This window comes from Carassius carassius, chromosome 6 (assembly GCF_963082965.1).
Source record: "Carassius carassius chromosome 6, fCarCar2.1, whole genome shotgun sequence".
Taxonomy (NCBI): domain Eukaryota; kingdom Metazoa; phylum Chordata; class Actinopteri; order Cypriniformes; family Cyprinidae; genus Carassius; species Carassius carassius.
In genome coordinates, this window is record NC_081760.1 from 492,501 (window position 1) to 510,000 (window position 17,500).

General features: G+C 39.6%; 1 protein-coding gene across 1 annotated transcript in view; it reads left to right on the plus strand.

The window, feature by feature from the left end:
- The window catches only part of LOC132141780 (CXXC-type zinc finger protein 4-like), a 13,931-nt gene extending 6,143 nt beyond the window's left edge, over window positions 1–7,788 (plus strand). The window contains exon 2 of the mRNA XM_059551438.1: window positions 7,744–7,788. Coding sequence (XP_059407421.1) covers window positions 7,744–7,788 — 45 coding nt within the window. The remainder of the gene's footprint in view (window positions 1–7,743) is intronic.
- The last annotated feature ends 9,712 nt before the right edge of the window (window positions 7,789–17,500 follow it).

The following is a 17,500-nucleotide window of genomic DNA, read 5'->3' on the forward strand; positions in this document are numbered from 1 at the left end:
AGAAGCCGAAGCAGCTCATTATCAGTGTGTTTCTGGGCTGGCGGATCACCGGAGGACGCTCAGGTGAAAGTGTAGGTGCTGGGAACGTTAATGTGTGGCACTTTAAATTTTAAACAGCTGACTGTAAATATTTGATGCTAGCTCTGGCTGAGAAGTTAAATGGTTTCTCATCATTGCAGTGACCTTTTTGAAAATGCGTCAAGAAAGTCAAAGCAGAAGGGCTCTTAGCCTTATATTGAGCCCATAGATAATTGACAACATGTCAGATCTTATTTCAGTAACATTTACTGATTTACTGAAGAAAAAGAGAAATTAAAAGTACTTCAGACACGTTATAAATATTTCACACGAGATAAGGGCAATAAAAAAAAAACACTATCATACTTTTTTATTACTTATTACTGAAATAAAAGAATGTGCAAACTGAATTTAATGTAATGACACATTTTGTAAAGTTGCATTTTTATACATTTCAAGTATAAAATTTGAATGTAATATCAATTAACACATTACAGTTTACATTATAATCAACATTTAGTATGTTAGTGGAAACATTCAAATTAATGTACTTTAAAAAAATGTCTAAATATTACTAAAACGGTGATTTAAAATTAATTTTTTTAAGTATTTATTAAGCACACAGATAAACATATAGTGCTGTAAAAATAAGAGAAAAATAATATTAATAATTTAACATACACATTTTAAAAAGCTAAAGTAAGTAGTTTAGTTTTAATCTTATTGACAGAGTTTTCATATTATATTAATTTTCATATTATTACAAAGTGCAAGAGTAGGAAAGCCTACTCTATAAATACACTTAAGTAGCCTTTTAATTCATTATTAAGAAATTTTCTACAGGTACAGTTTTTTAAATACACTTTTGCACATTGAATACTATTAAGTGCACTCGGTAGTAATCATGTCAGTGGCATAACAAAGCTATTATTCTGTGTAAGTGTGTTTATTCTTCATTGTCACTATCAAGCTGAGTTTACCACTGAAATATGCTTTATTTGCATCGCCCATATATTATCTAGTATTGTTTTTACAGGATTAACGAACAAACACTCATGCAAATATGGGATTTTGTCTTATTTTGGAAACTTTTGCTGAATCTACACCAACAGGTGTTTTTTTTCTCTTTTATTCTTTTCATGAAAATGCATTATTTGTACAAAACACATACAATTCATTTGTGTTCATATAAAGTCCAAGACTACTGTTTTTGCTCACTGATTTACAGTCATACATCATTTTAAACACACAATGGAAGACTGTATGTCTTGTTGTCTAAGCTTCGCTGCTGTTCTTCGAGACACATCTTTAGTTTCCTCCTCAGACCACAAAATGAATCCATGTCAACTTTGTAATGAGTTATGGCTTCTCAGCGCATGTTTTTCCCTGACATTCTTGGATTCAATCCTCACTAATTCTCATAGGTTGTTAATGGTTCCTGCAGATCTTGCTCGTTAACGCAGGTATCTAATTAGCCAATCACCTGTACCTTCAGGTCAGTGCAGTCTGCTGAGGTTGGACCTGAGGGTCAGGATGGGGAACAAAGGTGATTTAAGGGACTTGGTTGATCATGCCAAGTGCTCTCGAGAAGCTGTGCACGCTCCACACATATATGTGCTGAAGAGAGGAAAGCCGGTCAACTCCTGTTTTGCATTTTGATTTAACATTTCAGAGAGCATGCAATCTGTTGAGATCGCGATACACACACACGTGGCTCACCGCTATGTGACTGACGTCCCGCTGACATCTTTAAAGGCCCGCGGGCCGCCGCAGGGAGGGAAGCTTTCCAGCGAATGTCCCCTGAGAGCCCTTAGAAAGCACCCTGCTGCCTCTCCTGTACCTTCTGTACTCGTGTCTCTCCGTCTCCTCCTCAAAATGAATTTTTATTTTTCTACCCCTCTCCATTTTCTGTAGACATTCATTTTTTTGTAGATCAACAGCCGGCGGTGATGTGAAGCCCATTTCTCGCTGGCCTGTCCCTGTTTATGAGGCTGGGTTCACAGACACTCAATACTGAGCAGCTCAAAACTATAATAGAGATGCATTCACCTTTCACCAACCTTGAAAATTTGGTTGAAAGATATTGAAAATATAAGCGTTTTTATTTAATTCTTTAATATGCTGTGCTATATTTGACATGCAAAAGGGGTTTAATATTTTTTTTTATTTATTTCATTTTATTTTATTGTTTTATTTTATTTTATTTTTTCATTTAATTGTATTTATTTTCTATTTATTTTAATTTATTTTATTTTAGTGTTTTATTTTATTTTTTTATTTTTTATGTATTTATTTTAATTTAATTTATTTTATTTTATTTTTATTATATTTGGTTTATTTTAATTTAGTGTTCATTTAATTTTATTTATCAGTAAAAAAAATTTTTTAATTTTATTATGTTTTATTTTATTTTAGTGTTTTATTTTATTTTATTTTTTATTTTGTTTTATTTTTAATGTATTTATTTTCTATATATTTTAATTTAATTTATTTTTTGGTTTATCTTATTTTAGTGTTGATTTAATTTTATTTATCAGTATTTTTTTATGTTTTATTTTATTTTAGTGTTTTATTTTCTTTTATTTTTTATTTAGTTTTATTTTTTATGTATTTATTTTCTATATATTTTAATTTAATTTATTTTTTGGTTTATTTTATTTTAGTGTTCATTTAATTTTATTTATCAGTAATCTTTTTATTTTTTTATTTTATTATGTTTTATTTTATTTTAGTGTTTATTTATTTTATTTTATTTCACAAAGCCCTTGTCTTATGTGGGGTCACAGAGATGCTAGAGCCTATCCAAGTGTCTCATGACATTAGTAAGGAAACAACCTGGACGGCCAGTTCATCATAAGTCTTGTATTTTATTTTATTGACACTTAATAAAAGAAAGATGATAATTAGAGGATGACACAAGGCAGATTTGAATCTGTGTCAGCAGCATCAGCACCACAGCTCAACATGCAGAACATGTGCACTAAACCCATTTTCACACTCTTGCAGTGACATTATCAATCAATAAACAAATGCTTTTAAACTAAAAGGTCTGCAGCTTGATTGTATCATCTTGGTGTTATTTGTGTTCAATATTATGTGAGGGATATGTAACCCTTGAGCTCTATATGTACTTTCTGGGTCTTTATGTTTCTTACAAGGTCAAATATATATTCAGAGGATGGCATGGATATGTGCTAACTGCTCTCTTCACACATTTCTTCTCAGTATCTCTTTCTCTGTGACTGACACTGTTGTTCAAGTAACAAATTTCCTTTTGGAATTCCACAAAATATTTCTATAAAATATACTGCTTGACAGATATCACTGGGATACTGTAGGTATGCTGTCTCTGCGTCAAGCTCTAAAGCTCTTTACTGCTGTGAAGAAATATAGATTTCATACTTAATACTCTGATATGATTAGCTAATTCCATCAAATGGAGATATTTTATTGAATTATTTTTATTTTTCTGCATCGAAAGCAATGTTTTCTGACTGGCTGTAGTGTTAATCACTCATGCTGTTTGCAGACAGGCTGGCTATGTAATGATCATACTAAGAGAAGCAGACAGGACAGGGCTCACCAGCTCTAAAACTATGGTCCAAATATCATATCATATGTGAAACATTTTGTTTACACCTGGAATAATAAAAAAAAACAGTGCGAGATGTCCTAAACAAGTAAACACATGCAACTTGTTTTTTAAAATGTGTAATGCAAAGCAGAGTTTAGTTTAGTTTTAATAGAGAATTAAGGCAATGTGGTCATGTCTGTACTATGTGGATGCATCACAATGGCTTCAGATGCAGCTCATGAGATCACAGTTGGAAACATACAAAAACAAGCATCTTCATATGGTTTCTAATGCTTTATTAACACAATATGTTGAGTTTGAATGCATTTATGCAAGGTATGCATGGTCCTTTAAAGATAGATAATCAGATTTATTTGTGCACAAATCAACATTTTTGCATTTCACATGTCTGTCTGTGGCACCAACTGACTGTATAATTTTATAATAAAAAAATTACTCATGAGGTTTTGGTCGTACTGCACACCCCATGATTGCAAACGAGATGTGCACAGATTTCCTGAAATTAAATGAACATTTATTATGCATGGTTTAATTTTAGTTCTGAGATGGTGTGAAGGTCTGTGGCGGTTCTTGTGTCTTTAGGTTGAGTAGTGAACACAATATGTTTACAGGTTCAGAAGCAGTCTGAGGATATGAGATGAGCTGTTCTTGTGTTGTGAAGGAAAAGAGAAGGAAGGATTATTTATTTATTTCTGAAAGAACCTGTCAGAATTGCCTCCAAAGGATTGCAGTCATGAATGGTGGCCTGGTTCCCAGTCCATACGTTAATAAATAATGGCTCTGTCAGGGCGGTGTATAATGAGCACATCAGCACACCGTCGTCATCTGCTGAAGAGAGCCGGGTCTCAGCCGCTGTCACCGAACACAACCTCCTCTGTCTCGCTCTCAGCTTCTGTTTCCTAAACTTTACCCTCCTCTTTTATCTGAAAACTTTCTAGCAGGACTTGCTGGGTAGAAACTGATTGCATGTGATCTGAATGATATGAATCATGATCATATTCAGATTACTGTTACTTTTTTACAGGTTACATGATTACATATTATTCACACAATGGCAGTGACCAGTTCACAATATAAAATGGCCATGTAATTTTCAATGTGTGATCCATGCTTCTGAATTTGAGGACAAAAGCATTTCTCAATCTGTGTATGAGACAAATAAAATATTTATATGTATTTATATCAATATGGTACACAATAATACCATTCAAATCTGTTATAAACAAGTTATCAGAATACATTACCTAAAGTGAGTAATCTAATAGAGTACATTACTAACTTCAATTTTTATCATGCAATTTGCAATCAATAATTTGTATGTTATCCTCCCAGCACATGTGATTCTGATAGTACATATCTGTAAAGGAACCTTAAAAGGATAGCTCACTAAAAATAAATGAATTAAAATAAACTTCTGTCACAATTTACTCGCGCTCATTAAAACATCTTTTGAAAGAAGATATTATTTATCCATTTGTGACCCTGCAGTCTTGAGTCTCTATATCTGTAGCAATAGCCAAAAATACATTGTATTTAAAAAAATAATAATATTTAATGCCAAAAATCATTAGGATATTAAGTAAAGATAATGTTCCATGACGATATTTTGTAAGTTTCCTACTGTAAATATATCAGAACTTAATGTTTGATTAGTAATATGCATTGCTAAGAACTTCATCTGAACAACTTTAAAGATGATTTTCTCAATATTTAGGCTTTTTTTTGCTCCCTCAGATTCCAGATTTTCAAATAGTTGCATCTCAGACTAATATTGTCCTCTGAACAAACCACACATCACTGGAGAGATGAGTTATTCAGCTTCAGATGATGCATACATCTCAATTAAAAAAAATGTACCCTTATGACTTGTTTTTGTGCTCCAGGGTCACATATATAAAACGAAACTGAGACATTTAAGAAAAAAATCTTCTTTTGTGTTCAGATATGCCACAGGTATGAAACAAAATGAGGGTGAGTAAATGATGATTTTCATTTTTCGTTGCTTTGGCGTACTTCAGCGGATGTGTTTGGCTCTTCATCTCATCCTCGCTGACAGCCCAGTGCTGATTCAATCTGAGTCTCTGCAGCATCTGCCATCATCATCCTCATGGTCTCGAGAGGTTTATCTGTGGCCTTCACGAATCACCATACCAGGGCTGCAGGGGGTGGGGGAGCAGGCATGGGATTGGACAGTGTGTGTGTGTGTGTGTGTGTGTGTGTGTGTGAGCGTGCTGCATCCAGAATCCTCTCTCATTCAGCTTGCCTGATTCTGGCTTTGACGTGCCTTCCTTTGTGAGCGGGACACAAGACTGTATTCTTCATCTCAATCACATAAATGCATCAGTGCTGAATATCTGAAGGCACTGGCTGGGGGGTGCACTGATTTTAAGTGCCATATCAATATAAAATACAAAATGAAAGAAAATATATGAAGTGCATTAAACATTACATCAAGGTTTCTCAAACTGGGTTAAATAAAGAGGAATTTGTTCATCAGCAGTTGATGCAATGTTGAGAAAACGTGTCTTCAAATTGATCATATATTATTGTTTCTAAATCCAGTGTTGAAATATAAACAGCTGACCAGTGAATGGCCACAAAACTGAAAGACTTTCTGAATGTGTGTAAGTGTCCCCCCGTGTATTGAAAAGGCTAAGCATCGAGTACAGGCTTTTATTATGTACTGTTGGCCAGCTGAGCATTTGTTAGAGCATCTTCTGATTGGGGTGTGATGTGATGGAGTGATTCTGACGGAGAGAGCTGTGCTAATTGAGCTCTCTTTGTGCTGGTCACAGCAGCGAGGCGAGGACAGACGGCTGGAAGTGAATTTGAGCAGCACTCGACCGGATCGATGGTGTGAGACTTAACAAAAGCCAGACATGCCAGCCTCGCACATCAGGGTCATTACTGTGTACAGCGAGCCACATCTCCACCAGGGACTGATCGATGGGCCGAAATATGGATTTAGAGACTTTCTCTCTCTCTAAGCCACAACGTATTTAGTATTTTCCTTCTCATTCAAAGGAAAAGGGCTGTTTTCCACTTCTAGAAAAATCTCGACACTTGTATTAGTTTGCGCGGTTGGCAGTTACACCAGAATATATGTGAGAAGAGACTTATTCTGTCTATGCAAACCTGTCTCTTTGTGTTCCTCAGCTGTTCTTTACATTCAGTCATTTCACCAGAACCCACCCTTCAGGATTTCACATGCATTTGTGCATATAATCGAAAATAATTGTTGTTATTTCTTTATTTTCTAAGTGTTCCTTTGAGGTTACATTTAAAAAAAAAAATGCATACATGAGTGCATTTCTGCATTAAAGTAAAAACCATGGCATGATTAAAAAAAAAAAGGATAAAAAAATTATTTTAGGGATCAATTCTCGCTATTAAGTAGTTGCTTATTATCATGCATATTACTAGTATATGATCTGTTTATAAAGCATGTATTACCAAAACTTAAATACTATAATACTAGCTTTTAATAAGCACCAAATTTGGAATTTATTGAGGCAAAAGTCGTAGTTAATAGTAAGAACTGGTCCCGAAATTAAAGTGAGATCAAATATATAAACCTGGTTATTTAAAACAGATTAGTTCTGTTATGGAAATCTGACAAATGTGCATAGTTTATTTAATCATTTAGTTACTTACCTTGTCACATCATGGCTATGAAAGAAGAAAACTGTAATGTCTGGACATGAACTGAATTCACTTGAAACAATTCTTGGACATAAGTAATGTGTGAAATACATGACATAAACACTGACCGTGTGAATTAAATGATTGCTTCTCGTTCTTATTTTCAGTATGGCTCACCAAGAAACAAGGGAATGCTCATCTTAACTCTTAACGCTCTCTAGTGTAACTGGGAAGTGTGGTTAATTGTGCAGTTTGTGCTACACATCAGGACAAAAACATCATGAGACACGGGATTCCTTGTGTTCTTTTACTTTACTTGCAAACCCAATTCAATTAGCAAAGAAAGTTCTTTGAAAATTAGCCTTCAGGTGATCATTTCAGTAGATGTAGCCACATGTTTATCTGATTTGATGATGCATTCATTAATAACTTTAACTATTGTAAAGATTCTTTGTTGTAATAATGCTGTTTCTTTGTGTTTTCTCCAGAGAACGGCAGTAAACACCGGGGAAGCGTTTCGATGGTTCTTTTAGGACTGAAACAAGGAGATCATATGCAGTAATGCCACAGACTGACCACATAAAGAGCTTGCAGGGACCCAAAAAGCCCAGACTGTGGAGGAGAGACAAACTTTGTAATTTTATTTCCTATGTAATTATTATTGTACTTTTGGCAGCATCATTCAGTGTCTGTCAGTGTGTTTTAGTGTCTCGGCTGTGCAAGTTTCAGCCATTCTTGTAAAGAACCGAGTAGACAATCATTAAAAACGGCAGAAAATAACGCCAGTGCGATCACAAACCTCTATTTTTTAGATCTGCAGCAATAATTATAAAAGTAATTGTTCTCTGCACTCAGATTCTAATCTTTCTATGGAACGATTCTAAGAAAACCTCTTTTCACTTAAACCCACAAATTCGAGAGGACACGTGATGTTTCGTGATGTTTCGTATTTGCACACAGTAAATAAGAGCCAGTACGTTTCTGTGTTGATTTCGTCTGGGGAACATTATCTTGTTGTCTTTGTGCACTTTTAAAAGTCCAGTAACACTCAGAGTTGTTTGGATTGGATTCCATTTAGTTTTGGGTGACACTGTTTTAAAAGCTGCCCAAAGGAAAGGTTTCCTGAACATCACCGTAAGATTCAGCATTTTTAATTCTCACTAAACATTCCAAAATGAGTTTTCTAATAAGTTGCTCATTGTCTTGACCCTAATGTTGCATGTTTAAATGTGTTTTTGTTTTGAAGATAACTAAAATTTGTATATTGTTGTTGTGATGCTTTTACGTGTTAAAATAATAAAGGAAAAAAAAATGACACCAGGTGATACTTTTAATCACACTTATACAGTTAAATGTCATAACTAGTAAATTTATCATCTGTTTCTTTTCCTAATTCAGGCATATGAATTTCCTGTCTCTGTGAAATTGTAATGCAAACCATCACAAGGGATAAAAAAGCGTGAAGAAAATACATGGAAAAAAAAAGCATTGTCAGTCCCATCTTCCCCTAGAATGCAAAAGTGTCAGATGGAGAAGAGAGAGGCTCCCAGAGGCGTTAAGCTTTAAAGAGAGACTGAATCCCATGCGGTTCGTTAATGCGTGTGTTTTGGGGGATGGATGGATTACTGAAGGCTGATGGGGAGACGCTGTTTGGGTATATCAGGCTTTGGATATTTCATTTTTGAAGATGTGGAAAAGGAAACACAGGGATTCTTTCCCCCCTTGGAAACAACTGATGGGAAATATAACATTATTGATAACTATACACTAACACCTAGTTCCAAACTAGCCAGCTTCTTCTTGGTGATTACATTCAATTGCAAACTGCAACCCTGTTATTTATCCAAAATTCAGGTTACTTGTGAATTTTGCTATTTTGTCAGCCATTTTTCATTGTTACCAATGAAATACACAGTGTACAATAACTCAGTATATACAAATAAAAAAAAAAATACATGTAAATTACTCGTTTTGCAGCAGTTTCAAAGTGTATGTATTCTAATCAAAACTATGAGCGCGAGGTCAGAATTACCAATATTTTTATTATTTATTTCTGTAAAATGGCACATTAGAAAAATTATGCTAGAAATAATTATTTTAGAATTATAACATTATGTATGTTGATTAATAAAATAAAATAAAAATACATTTGCTGAAATGACCATGCATTTTAGCATTGGACTCTTGTATCGTGATTTGTTTCACGGATGTTGTACCAGGTGCGCTACTGAGCAAGTTTACTACATCAGAAAAGTCACACAAATGGGGCTGATTATGTGATGCAAATGTTAAAAAAAAAATTGTGCATTGTATTTTGAGGTCATAGTATTAGTAAGGAATGATCAAGAAAAAAAAAATGATCAAGAATCTACACCGTAATCATAATTTGTGAGAAAAGTAATAAAAGTAATAGTTTTTTCTTTAGAAGTCATTTTAGCCGGAAACTGCAGTTTTGTTTATTTTGATGCAGAACCTGTATTTACTCATTATGATTATGCCTCAAAGTTTAGTAAACTGATTGCACACACACACACACACACAAACTGATCGGCTCAAATAATATTTTGCTTTATCTCATGAGGTTAACTCTTTTGACTGACCAAGAAAACCGCCTAAGTCTTTAAGAGTGTCTGATGAGAAAACCCTTGTTACTGAGTCTGTGCAAGCTTCTCTGCTGCTCAGGAAACTATGTTGTACAGGAATCATGAGGCGTTTGAACAGCTGGTGCTACAGGGCCTGAGGAATATGACTGCAGTTGTCAGCAGCCTCGTCTATGCCAAATCCCCTCGGCTCGTGATCACAAGGTGATAAGGGCCATCAAGAACATGTTGAACTCCGAGATTAAACCACATCAGAGAGGGCTTTAATCCTCCTCTGTTCTTGAACCCATTCACACACCTCGATTTCAAGTAGGTTGCCTGAAAACCCACAGTCCTCTACTGAATAAAGAAATGAATACAGAAACGTGTCGTAAAAATCAACTGTTCATGGAGGGTTTTTTTTTTTCCATAGTAGCTGATCATATTAAAAATCTTCAAAATGCACGGGACATCCTAAAATGTTTCACGGAAGTGTTCGTTACACTTACAGCAACCCAAACAACATCCAATAAAGGAAAGGAGAAAGGAAAGCCAAGACGTTTCTCAAAAAGAAATAGAGGGAATGAGAGTGTAAAGCTGGAGCATGCCCTCCTTTTTATTATTTATTTCCCATCTTTTCCACAGCGCACATATTGATGTGGAGAGACCGGGGTGTGAGTGTGCGTCAGAATCATTTCCTGATGAAAGTGACAAAGTGGAAGTAATCAGCAGAGCTCTGATGCAGCATGACAGCCCAAGCAGTAGAGCGAAGACAAAATGCTGTTGTGTCTTCATACTTGGATGACTGAAATCATCAAAAGGTAAAAAGGTCAACTTAATACGGCAGAACTGTAGTGTTTGATTCAAAAGTGAGGACATTTTTTTAGCATTGTTTTTGGGGTGTGTGAATATCTGTCAATACTGGACAAAAAATGGTCTTTGAGAGAACCACTGCTGTATTAGCTGTGTGTGTGTGTGTGTGTGTGTGTGTTTACTGGTATTCCTTACATTAGGTTATGTTAAACATAATTATAAAAAATTAAAATAAAACCATTGAAATGTAACGCAGGGAATTCTGGGAATGTCAATTTACTGTGAATTATTCAGTCTTTTTCACTTCCAAAAACGGTACACTACCGTTAAAATTACATGTTATGTCCAATTTCCACCGTATATAGTTGGGTAATTTACAGGTTTTTACTGTAGCATTTTTACAGGCTTTTACTGTTAAATTCACGGTCATTTTTACAGTGTAGGTTTAGAGTAAGAGGATACATTAACAATTAGGCAAGACACTTTTATCCAAAGCGACTTACAGTACATTCAGTCTATACATTTTTTTTTACCTAACATGTGTTTCCTGGGAATCGAACCCACAACCTTTTGCACTGCCAACGCAATGCTCTACCACTGAGCCACAGGAACTAATACAGTATACATACAGTAGAAAAACCATTACACCTCAGTACATAAAACACGGAAACCAGCATATGTGTGTGTGTGTATATATCAAAAGTGAAGAGTGTACTGTAAATGCAAGAAAGAGAGAGACCCAGCTTTCATGTGCTCACCTTTTTAACACATACTCATAGAACCAGTGCAATGGAGGAAGGAATATGCTAAGAATTAGTATACGTTTCATACATACTAGGTTAGTTTTTATTTATTTTTGCTAAGGTACAGATTTTGTAAATTTATCGTGTAACTGATTCTGCAGTTTGAATACATGTAAATTTCAAAGAAACATTTTTAAATTAGGATTTAATATATATTACTTTTATTACGGACAGTAAAAAAAAGAAAAGAAAAGAAATGCATGCAGACACCATACAGTCACATCCACAACACTTAAAAATGTCCATGAAATACGAAATTCTTTGTTCCTGTCTTCATGCATGGCTTCTACTCTTTCTGTGGGCAGTGAAGGATGCTGTTACTAGGCAACAAGCATAACAATGATACAGGTGCTCAGTCTCGGGGGGTGGGGGGGATTGTTATTCTTCTCTCTCTCTCTCTCTCTCTCTCTTTCTGCATTTCTTTCTGTCCTTTTTAAGCACTTTCTGTGCATTTTTTGCTGCTCTTAATGTTCAGTTTTGAAAAAAAGAATTGCAAAATGTAAACAATCTCTCCTCATCTCCTCACACACTCACACACACACGCAGAACTATGCTCTAGTGATTAAACTTTGCAAACTTTAAAAACAGTAACATTGTGAAATATTACTGCAGTTTAAATCAATTGCTGGTCCGGTACCCTAAGATACAAAAGCCAAAAGGTACATACAGTATTTGTAGCTTATGAACTCTAAATGGTGCATATTAGCACTTTAAAGGTATACTTAGTACAAAAATACGTAATGTGATTGTGCACATATTAGCTCCAGTGACAGTTTTCTGCCTTTTCTTTTTTCTGAGAGAGTACAATATGGAATATATTAAGAGTATAGAAAATATAGAAATTGCAGAGATACTAGTCAATTTCTTTATGGATATTTTAAATATTTAGAGGAGAAGAGAGAGCATGTGTGAGAATATTTCCATCCAATCTGATCAATGCTGATATTAATCTGTCTGCCAGATTAACACAGGGGAGAAATATGACGTAACCCATAAAACTGTTCGTCAAACATGATGACCACATCCTACCCCCTCCACAATGTCGTAATTAGGAGCGTTTTTCTTTGAGCTATATGTTTCCCTGAAAGCATGGTGGATGCAGCATCTGTAGGTGACGGTAAATTAGACGAAATAAATAATATTCATCAAAGATTTCAGTCTACAGTGCTGCAAATCACACGATTTTCACCGACTTAAAAGCTGGTTCTATCTTTTAAAGATATTGTTTGAATGGTCTTGAATCATGCTGAAGGGACAGTTTTTGTTGCGTTGTAGAATACAGAAATAAAAATGATAATGGAAATCACCAAAGAGTAGAGAAGAGAAAAACAAATAAACTGCAACCTGTAACCTCTAAAATTACAACATTTTACAGTTTTTTCCGATTGCTAAACGACAGTGAGCACACCTGGAGTCACATGTGCAAAACTCTAACTACAGTCTGCACAGCAGCAGTTCATGTGGACCAAACTCTAGTTTGTTTTTCATTGCTTGAACACAGTTTTCAAAACTCTACACACTTATCCCATGACTTTAACCACAACCTGCACAACACTGTGGATTTACAGCACTTTGTTCAATGGTGTGTGTTATCTCAGTGAGGGTCGTGTGTGGTGTTTCTCCTCTCGGTGTGTTCCGAGTGACGGTGTGTGTTATCTCAGCGAGGGTTGTGTGTGGTGTTTCTCCTCTCGGTGTGTTCCGGGTGACGGTGTGTGTTATCTCAGTGAGGGTTGTGTGTGGTGTTTCTCCTCTCGGTGTGTTTCGAGTGACGGTGTGTGTTATCTCAGTGAGGGTTGTGTGTGGTGTTTCTCCTCTCGGTGTGTTCCGAGTGACGGTGTGTGTTATCTCAGCAAGGGTCGTGTGTGGTGTTTCTCCTCTCGGTGTGTTCCGAGTGACGGTGTGTGTTATCTCAGCGAGGGTTGTGTGTGGTGTTTCTCCTCTCGGTGTGTTCCGAGTGACGGTGTGTGTTATCTCAGTGAGGGTTGTGTGTGGTGTTTCTCCTCTCGGTGTGTTCCGAGTGACGGTGTGTGTTATCTCAGTGAGGGTCGTGTGTGGTGTTTCTCCTCTCGGTGTGTTCCGAGTGACGGTGTGTGTTATCTCAGCGAGGGTTGTGTGTGGTGTTTCTCCTCTCGGTGTGTTCCGGGTGACGGTGTGTGTTATCTCAGTGAGGGTTGTGTGTGGTGTTTCTCCTCTCGGTGTGTTTCGAGTGACGGTGTGTGTTATCTCAGCGAGGGTCGTGTGTGGTGTTTCTCCTCTCGGTGTGTTCCGAGTGACGGTGTGTGTTATCTCAGCAAGGGTCGTGTGTGGTGTTTCTCCTCTCGGTGTGTTCCGAGTGACGGTGTGTGTTATCTCAGCAAGGGTCGTGTGTGGTGTTTCTCCTCTCGGTGTGTTCCGAGTGACGGTGTGTGTTATCTCAGCAAGGGTTGTGTGTGGTGTTTCTCCTCTCGGTGTGTTCCGAGTGACGGTGTGTGTTATCTCAGCAAGGGTCGTGTGTGGTGTTTCTCCTCTCGGTGTGTTCCGAGTGACGGTGTGTGTTATCTCAGCGAGGGTTGTGTGTGGTGTTTCTCCTCTCGGTGTGTTCCGAGTGACGGTGTGTGTTATCTCAGTGAGGGTTGTGTGTGGTGTTTCTCCTCTCGGTGTGTTCCGAGTGACGGTGTGTGTTATCTCAGCGAGGGTCGTGTGTGGTGTTTCTCCTCTCGGTGTGTTCCGAGTGACGGTGTGTGTTATCTCAGTGAGGGTTGTGTGTGGTGTTTCTCCTCTCGGTGTGTTCCGGGTGACGGTGTGTGTTATCTCAGTGAGGGTTGTGTGTGGTGTTTCTCCTCTCGGTGTGTTCCGGGTGACGGTGTGTGTTATCTCAGTGAGGGTTGTGTGTGGTGTTTCTCCTCTCGGTGTGTTCCGAGTGACGGTGTGTGTTATCTCAGCGAGGGTTGTGTGTGGTGTTTCTCCTCTCGGTGTGTTCCGAGTGACGGTGTGTGTTATCACAGCGAGGGTTGTGTGTGGTGTTTCTCCTCTCGGTGTGTTCCGAGTGACGGTGTGTGTTATCTCAGCGAGGGTTGTGTGTGGTGTTTCTCCTCTCTGTGTGTTCCGAGTGACGGTGTGTGTGTTATCTCAGCGAGGGGTGTGTGTGGTGTTTCTCCTCTCGGTGTGTTCTGAGTGACGGTGTGTGTTATCTCAGCGAGGGGTGTGTGTGGTGTTTCTCCTCTCGGTGTGTTCTGAGTGACGGTGTGTGTTATCTCAGCGAGGGTCGTGTGTGGTGTTTCTCCTCTCGGTGTGTTCCGAGTGACGGTGTGTGTTATCTCAGTGAGGGTCGTGTGTGGTGTTTCTCCTCTCGGTGTGTTTCGAGTGACGGTGTGTGTTATCTCAGTGAGGGTCGTGTGTGGTGTTTCTCCTCTCGGTGTGTTCCGAGTGACGGTGTGTGTTATCTCAGCAAGGGTCGTGTGTGGTGTTTCTCCTCTCGGTGTGTTCCGAGTGACGGTGTGTGTTATCTCAGCGAGGGTTGTGTGTGGTGTTTCTCCTCTCGGTGTGTTCCGAGTGACGGTGTGTGTTATCTCAGTGAGGGTTGTGTGTGGTGTTTCTCCTCTCGGTGTGTTCCGAGTGACGGTGTGTGTTATCTCAGCGAGGGTCGTGTGTGGTGTTTCTCCTCTCGGTGTGTTCCGAGTGACGGTGTGTGTTATCTCAGTGAGGGTTGTGTGTGGTGTTTCTCCTCTCGGTGTGTTCCGGGTGACGGTGTGTGTTATCTCAGTGAGGGTTGTGTGTGGTGTTTCTCCTCTCGGTGTGTTCCGGGTGACGGTGTGTGTTATCTCAGTGAGGGTTGTGTGTGGTGTTTCTCCTCTCGGTGTGTTCCGAGTGACGGTGTGTGTTATCTCAGCGAGGGTTGTGTGTGGTGTTTCTCCTCTCGGTGTGTTCCGAGTGACGGTGTGTGTTATCACAGCGAGGGTTGTGTGTGGTGTTTCTCCTCTCGGTGTGTTCCGAGTGACGGTGTGTGTTATCTCAGCGAGGGTTGTGTGTGGTGTTTCTCCTCTCTGTGTGTTCCGAGTGACGGTGTGTGTGTTATCTCAGCGAGGGGTGTGTGTGGTGTTTCTCCTCTCGGTGTGTTCTGAGTGACGGTGTGTGTTATCTCAGCGAGGGGTGTGTGTGGTGTTTCTCCTCTCGGTGTGTTCTGAGTGACGGTGTGTGTTATCTCAACGAGGGTTGTGTGTGGTGTTTCTCCTCTCGGTGTGTTTCGAGTGACGGTGTGTGTTATCTCAGTGAGGGTCGTGTGTGGTGTTTCTCCTCTCGGTGTGTTTCGAGTGACGGTGTGTGTTATCTCAGTGAGGGTCGTGTGTGGTGTTTCTCCTCTCGGTGTGTTTCGAGTGAAGGTGTGTGTTATCTCAGTGAGGGTGGTGTGTAGTGTTTCTCCTCTCGGTGTGTTCCGAGTGACGGTGTGTGTTATCTCAGCGAGGGTTGTGTGTGGTGTTTCTCCTCTCGGTGTGTTCTGAGTGACGGTGTGTGTTATCTCAGCGAGGGTTGTGTGTGGTGTTTCTCCTCTCGGTGTGTTCTGAGTGACGGTGTGTGTTATCTCAGTGAGGGTTGTGTGTGGTGTTTCTCCTCTCTGTGTGTTCTGAGTGACGGTGTGTGTTATCTCAGCGAGGGTTGTGTGTGCAGTGTTTCTCCTCTCGGTGTGTTCCGAGTGACGGTGTGTGTCCTCTCGGCGAGGGTTGTGTGTGGTGTTTCTCCTCTCGGTGTGTTCTGGGTGACGGTGTGTGTTATCTCAGTGAGGGTTGTGTGTGGTGTTTCTCCTCTCGGTGTGCTCCGAGTGACGGTGTGTGTTATCTCATCGAGGGTTGTGTGTGGTGTTTCTCCTCTCGGTGTGTTCCGAGTGATGGTGTGTGTCCTCTCGCGAGGGTTGTGTGTGGTGTTTCTCCTCTCGGTGTGTTCCGAGTGACGGTGTGTGTTATCTCAGTGAGGGTCGTGTGTGGTGTTTCTCCTCTCGGTGTGTTCTGAGTGACGGTGTGTGTTATCTCAGTGAGGGTTGTGTGTGGTGTTTCTCCTCTCGGTGTGTTCTGAGTGACGGTGTGTGTTATCTCAGCGAGGGTTGTGTGTGGTGTTTCTCCTCTCGGTGTGTTCTGGGTGACGGTGTGTGTTATCTCAGTGAGGGTTGTGTGTGGTGTTTCTCCTCTCGGTGTGTTCCGAGTGACAGTGTGTGTTATCTCATCGAGGGTTGTGTGTGGTGTTTCTCCTCTCGGTGTGTTCCGAGTGATGGTGTGTGTCCTCTCGGCGAGGGTTGTGTGTGTTGTTTCTCCTCTCGGTGTGTTCTGGGTGACGGTGTGTGTTATCTCAGTGAGGGTTGTGTGTGGTGTTTCTCCTCTCGGTGTGTTCCGAGTGACGGTGTGTGTCCTCTCGGCGAGGGTTGTGTGTGGTGTTTCTCCTCTCGGTGTGTTCCGAGTGACGGTGTGTGTCCTCTCGGCGAGGGTTGTGTGTGGTGTTTCTCCTCTCGGTGTGTTCTGGGTGACGGTGTGTGTTATCTCAGCGAGGGTTGTGTGTGGTGTTTCTCCTCTCGGTGTGTTCTGAGTGACGGTGTGTGTTATCTCAGCGAGGGTTGTGTGTGGTGTTTCTCCTCTCGGTGTGTTCCGAGTGACGGTGTGTGTTATCTCAGTGAGGGTCGTGTGTGGTGTTTCTCCTCTCGGTGTGTTCCGAGTGACGGTGTGTGTTATCTCAGCGAGGGTTGTGTGTGGTGTTTCTCCTCTCGGTGTGTTCCGAGTGACGGTGTGTGTTATCTCAGTGAGGGTCGTGTGTGGTGTTTCTCCTCTCGGTGTGTTCCGAGTGATGGTGTGTGTCCTCTCGGCGAGGGTTGTGTGTGGTGTTTCTCCTCTCGGTGTGTTCTGGGTGACGGTGTGTGTTATCTCAGTGAGGGTTGTGTGTGGTGTTTCTCCTCTCGGTGTGTTCCGAGTGACGGTGTGTGTTATCTCAGTGAGGGTCGTGTGTGGTGTTTCTCCTCTCGGTGTGTTCCGAGTGATGGTGTGTGTTATCTCAGCGAGGGTTGTGTGTGGTGTTTCTCCTCTCGGTGTGTT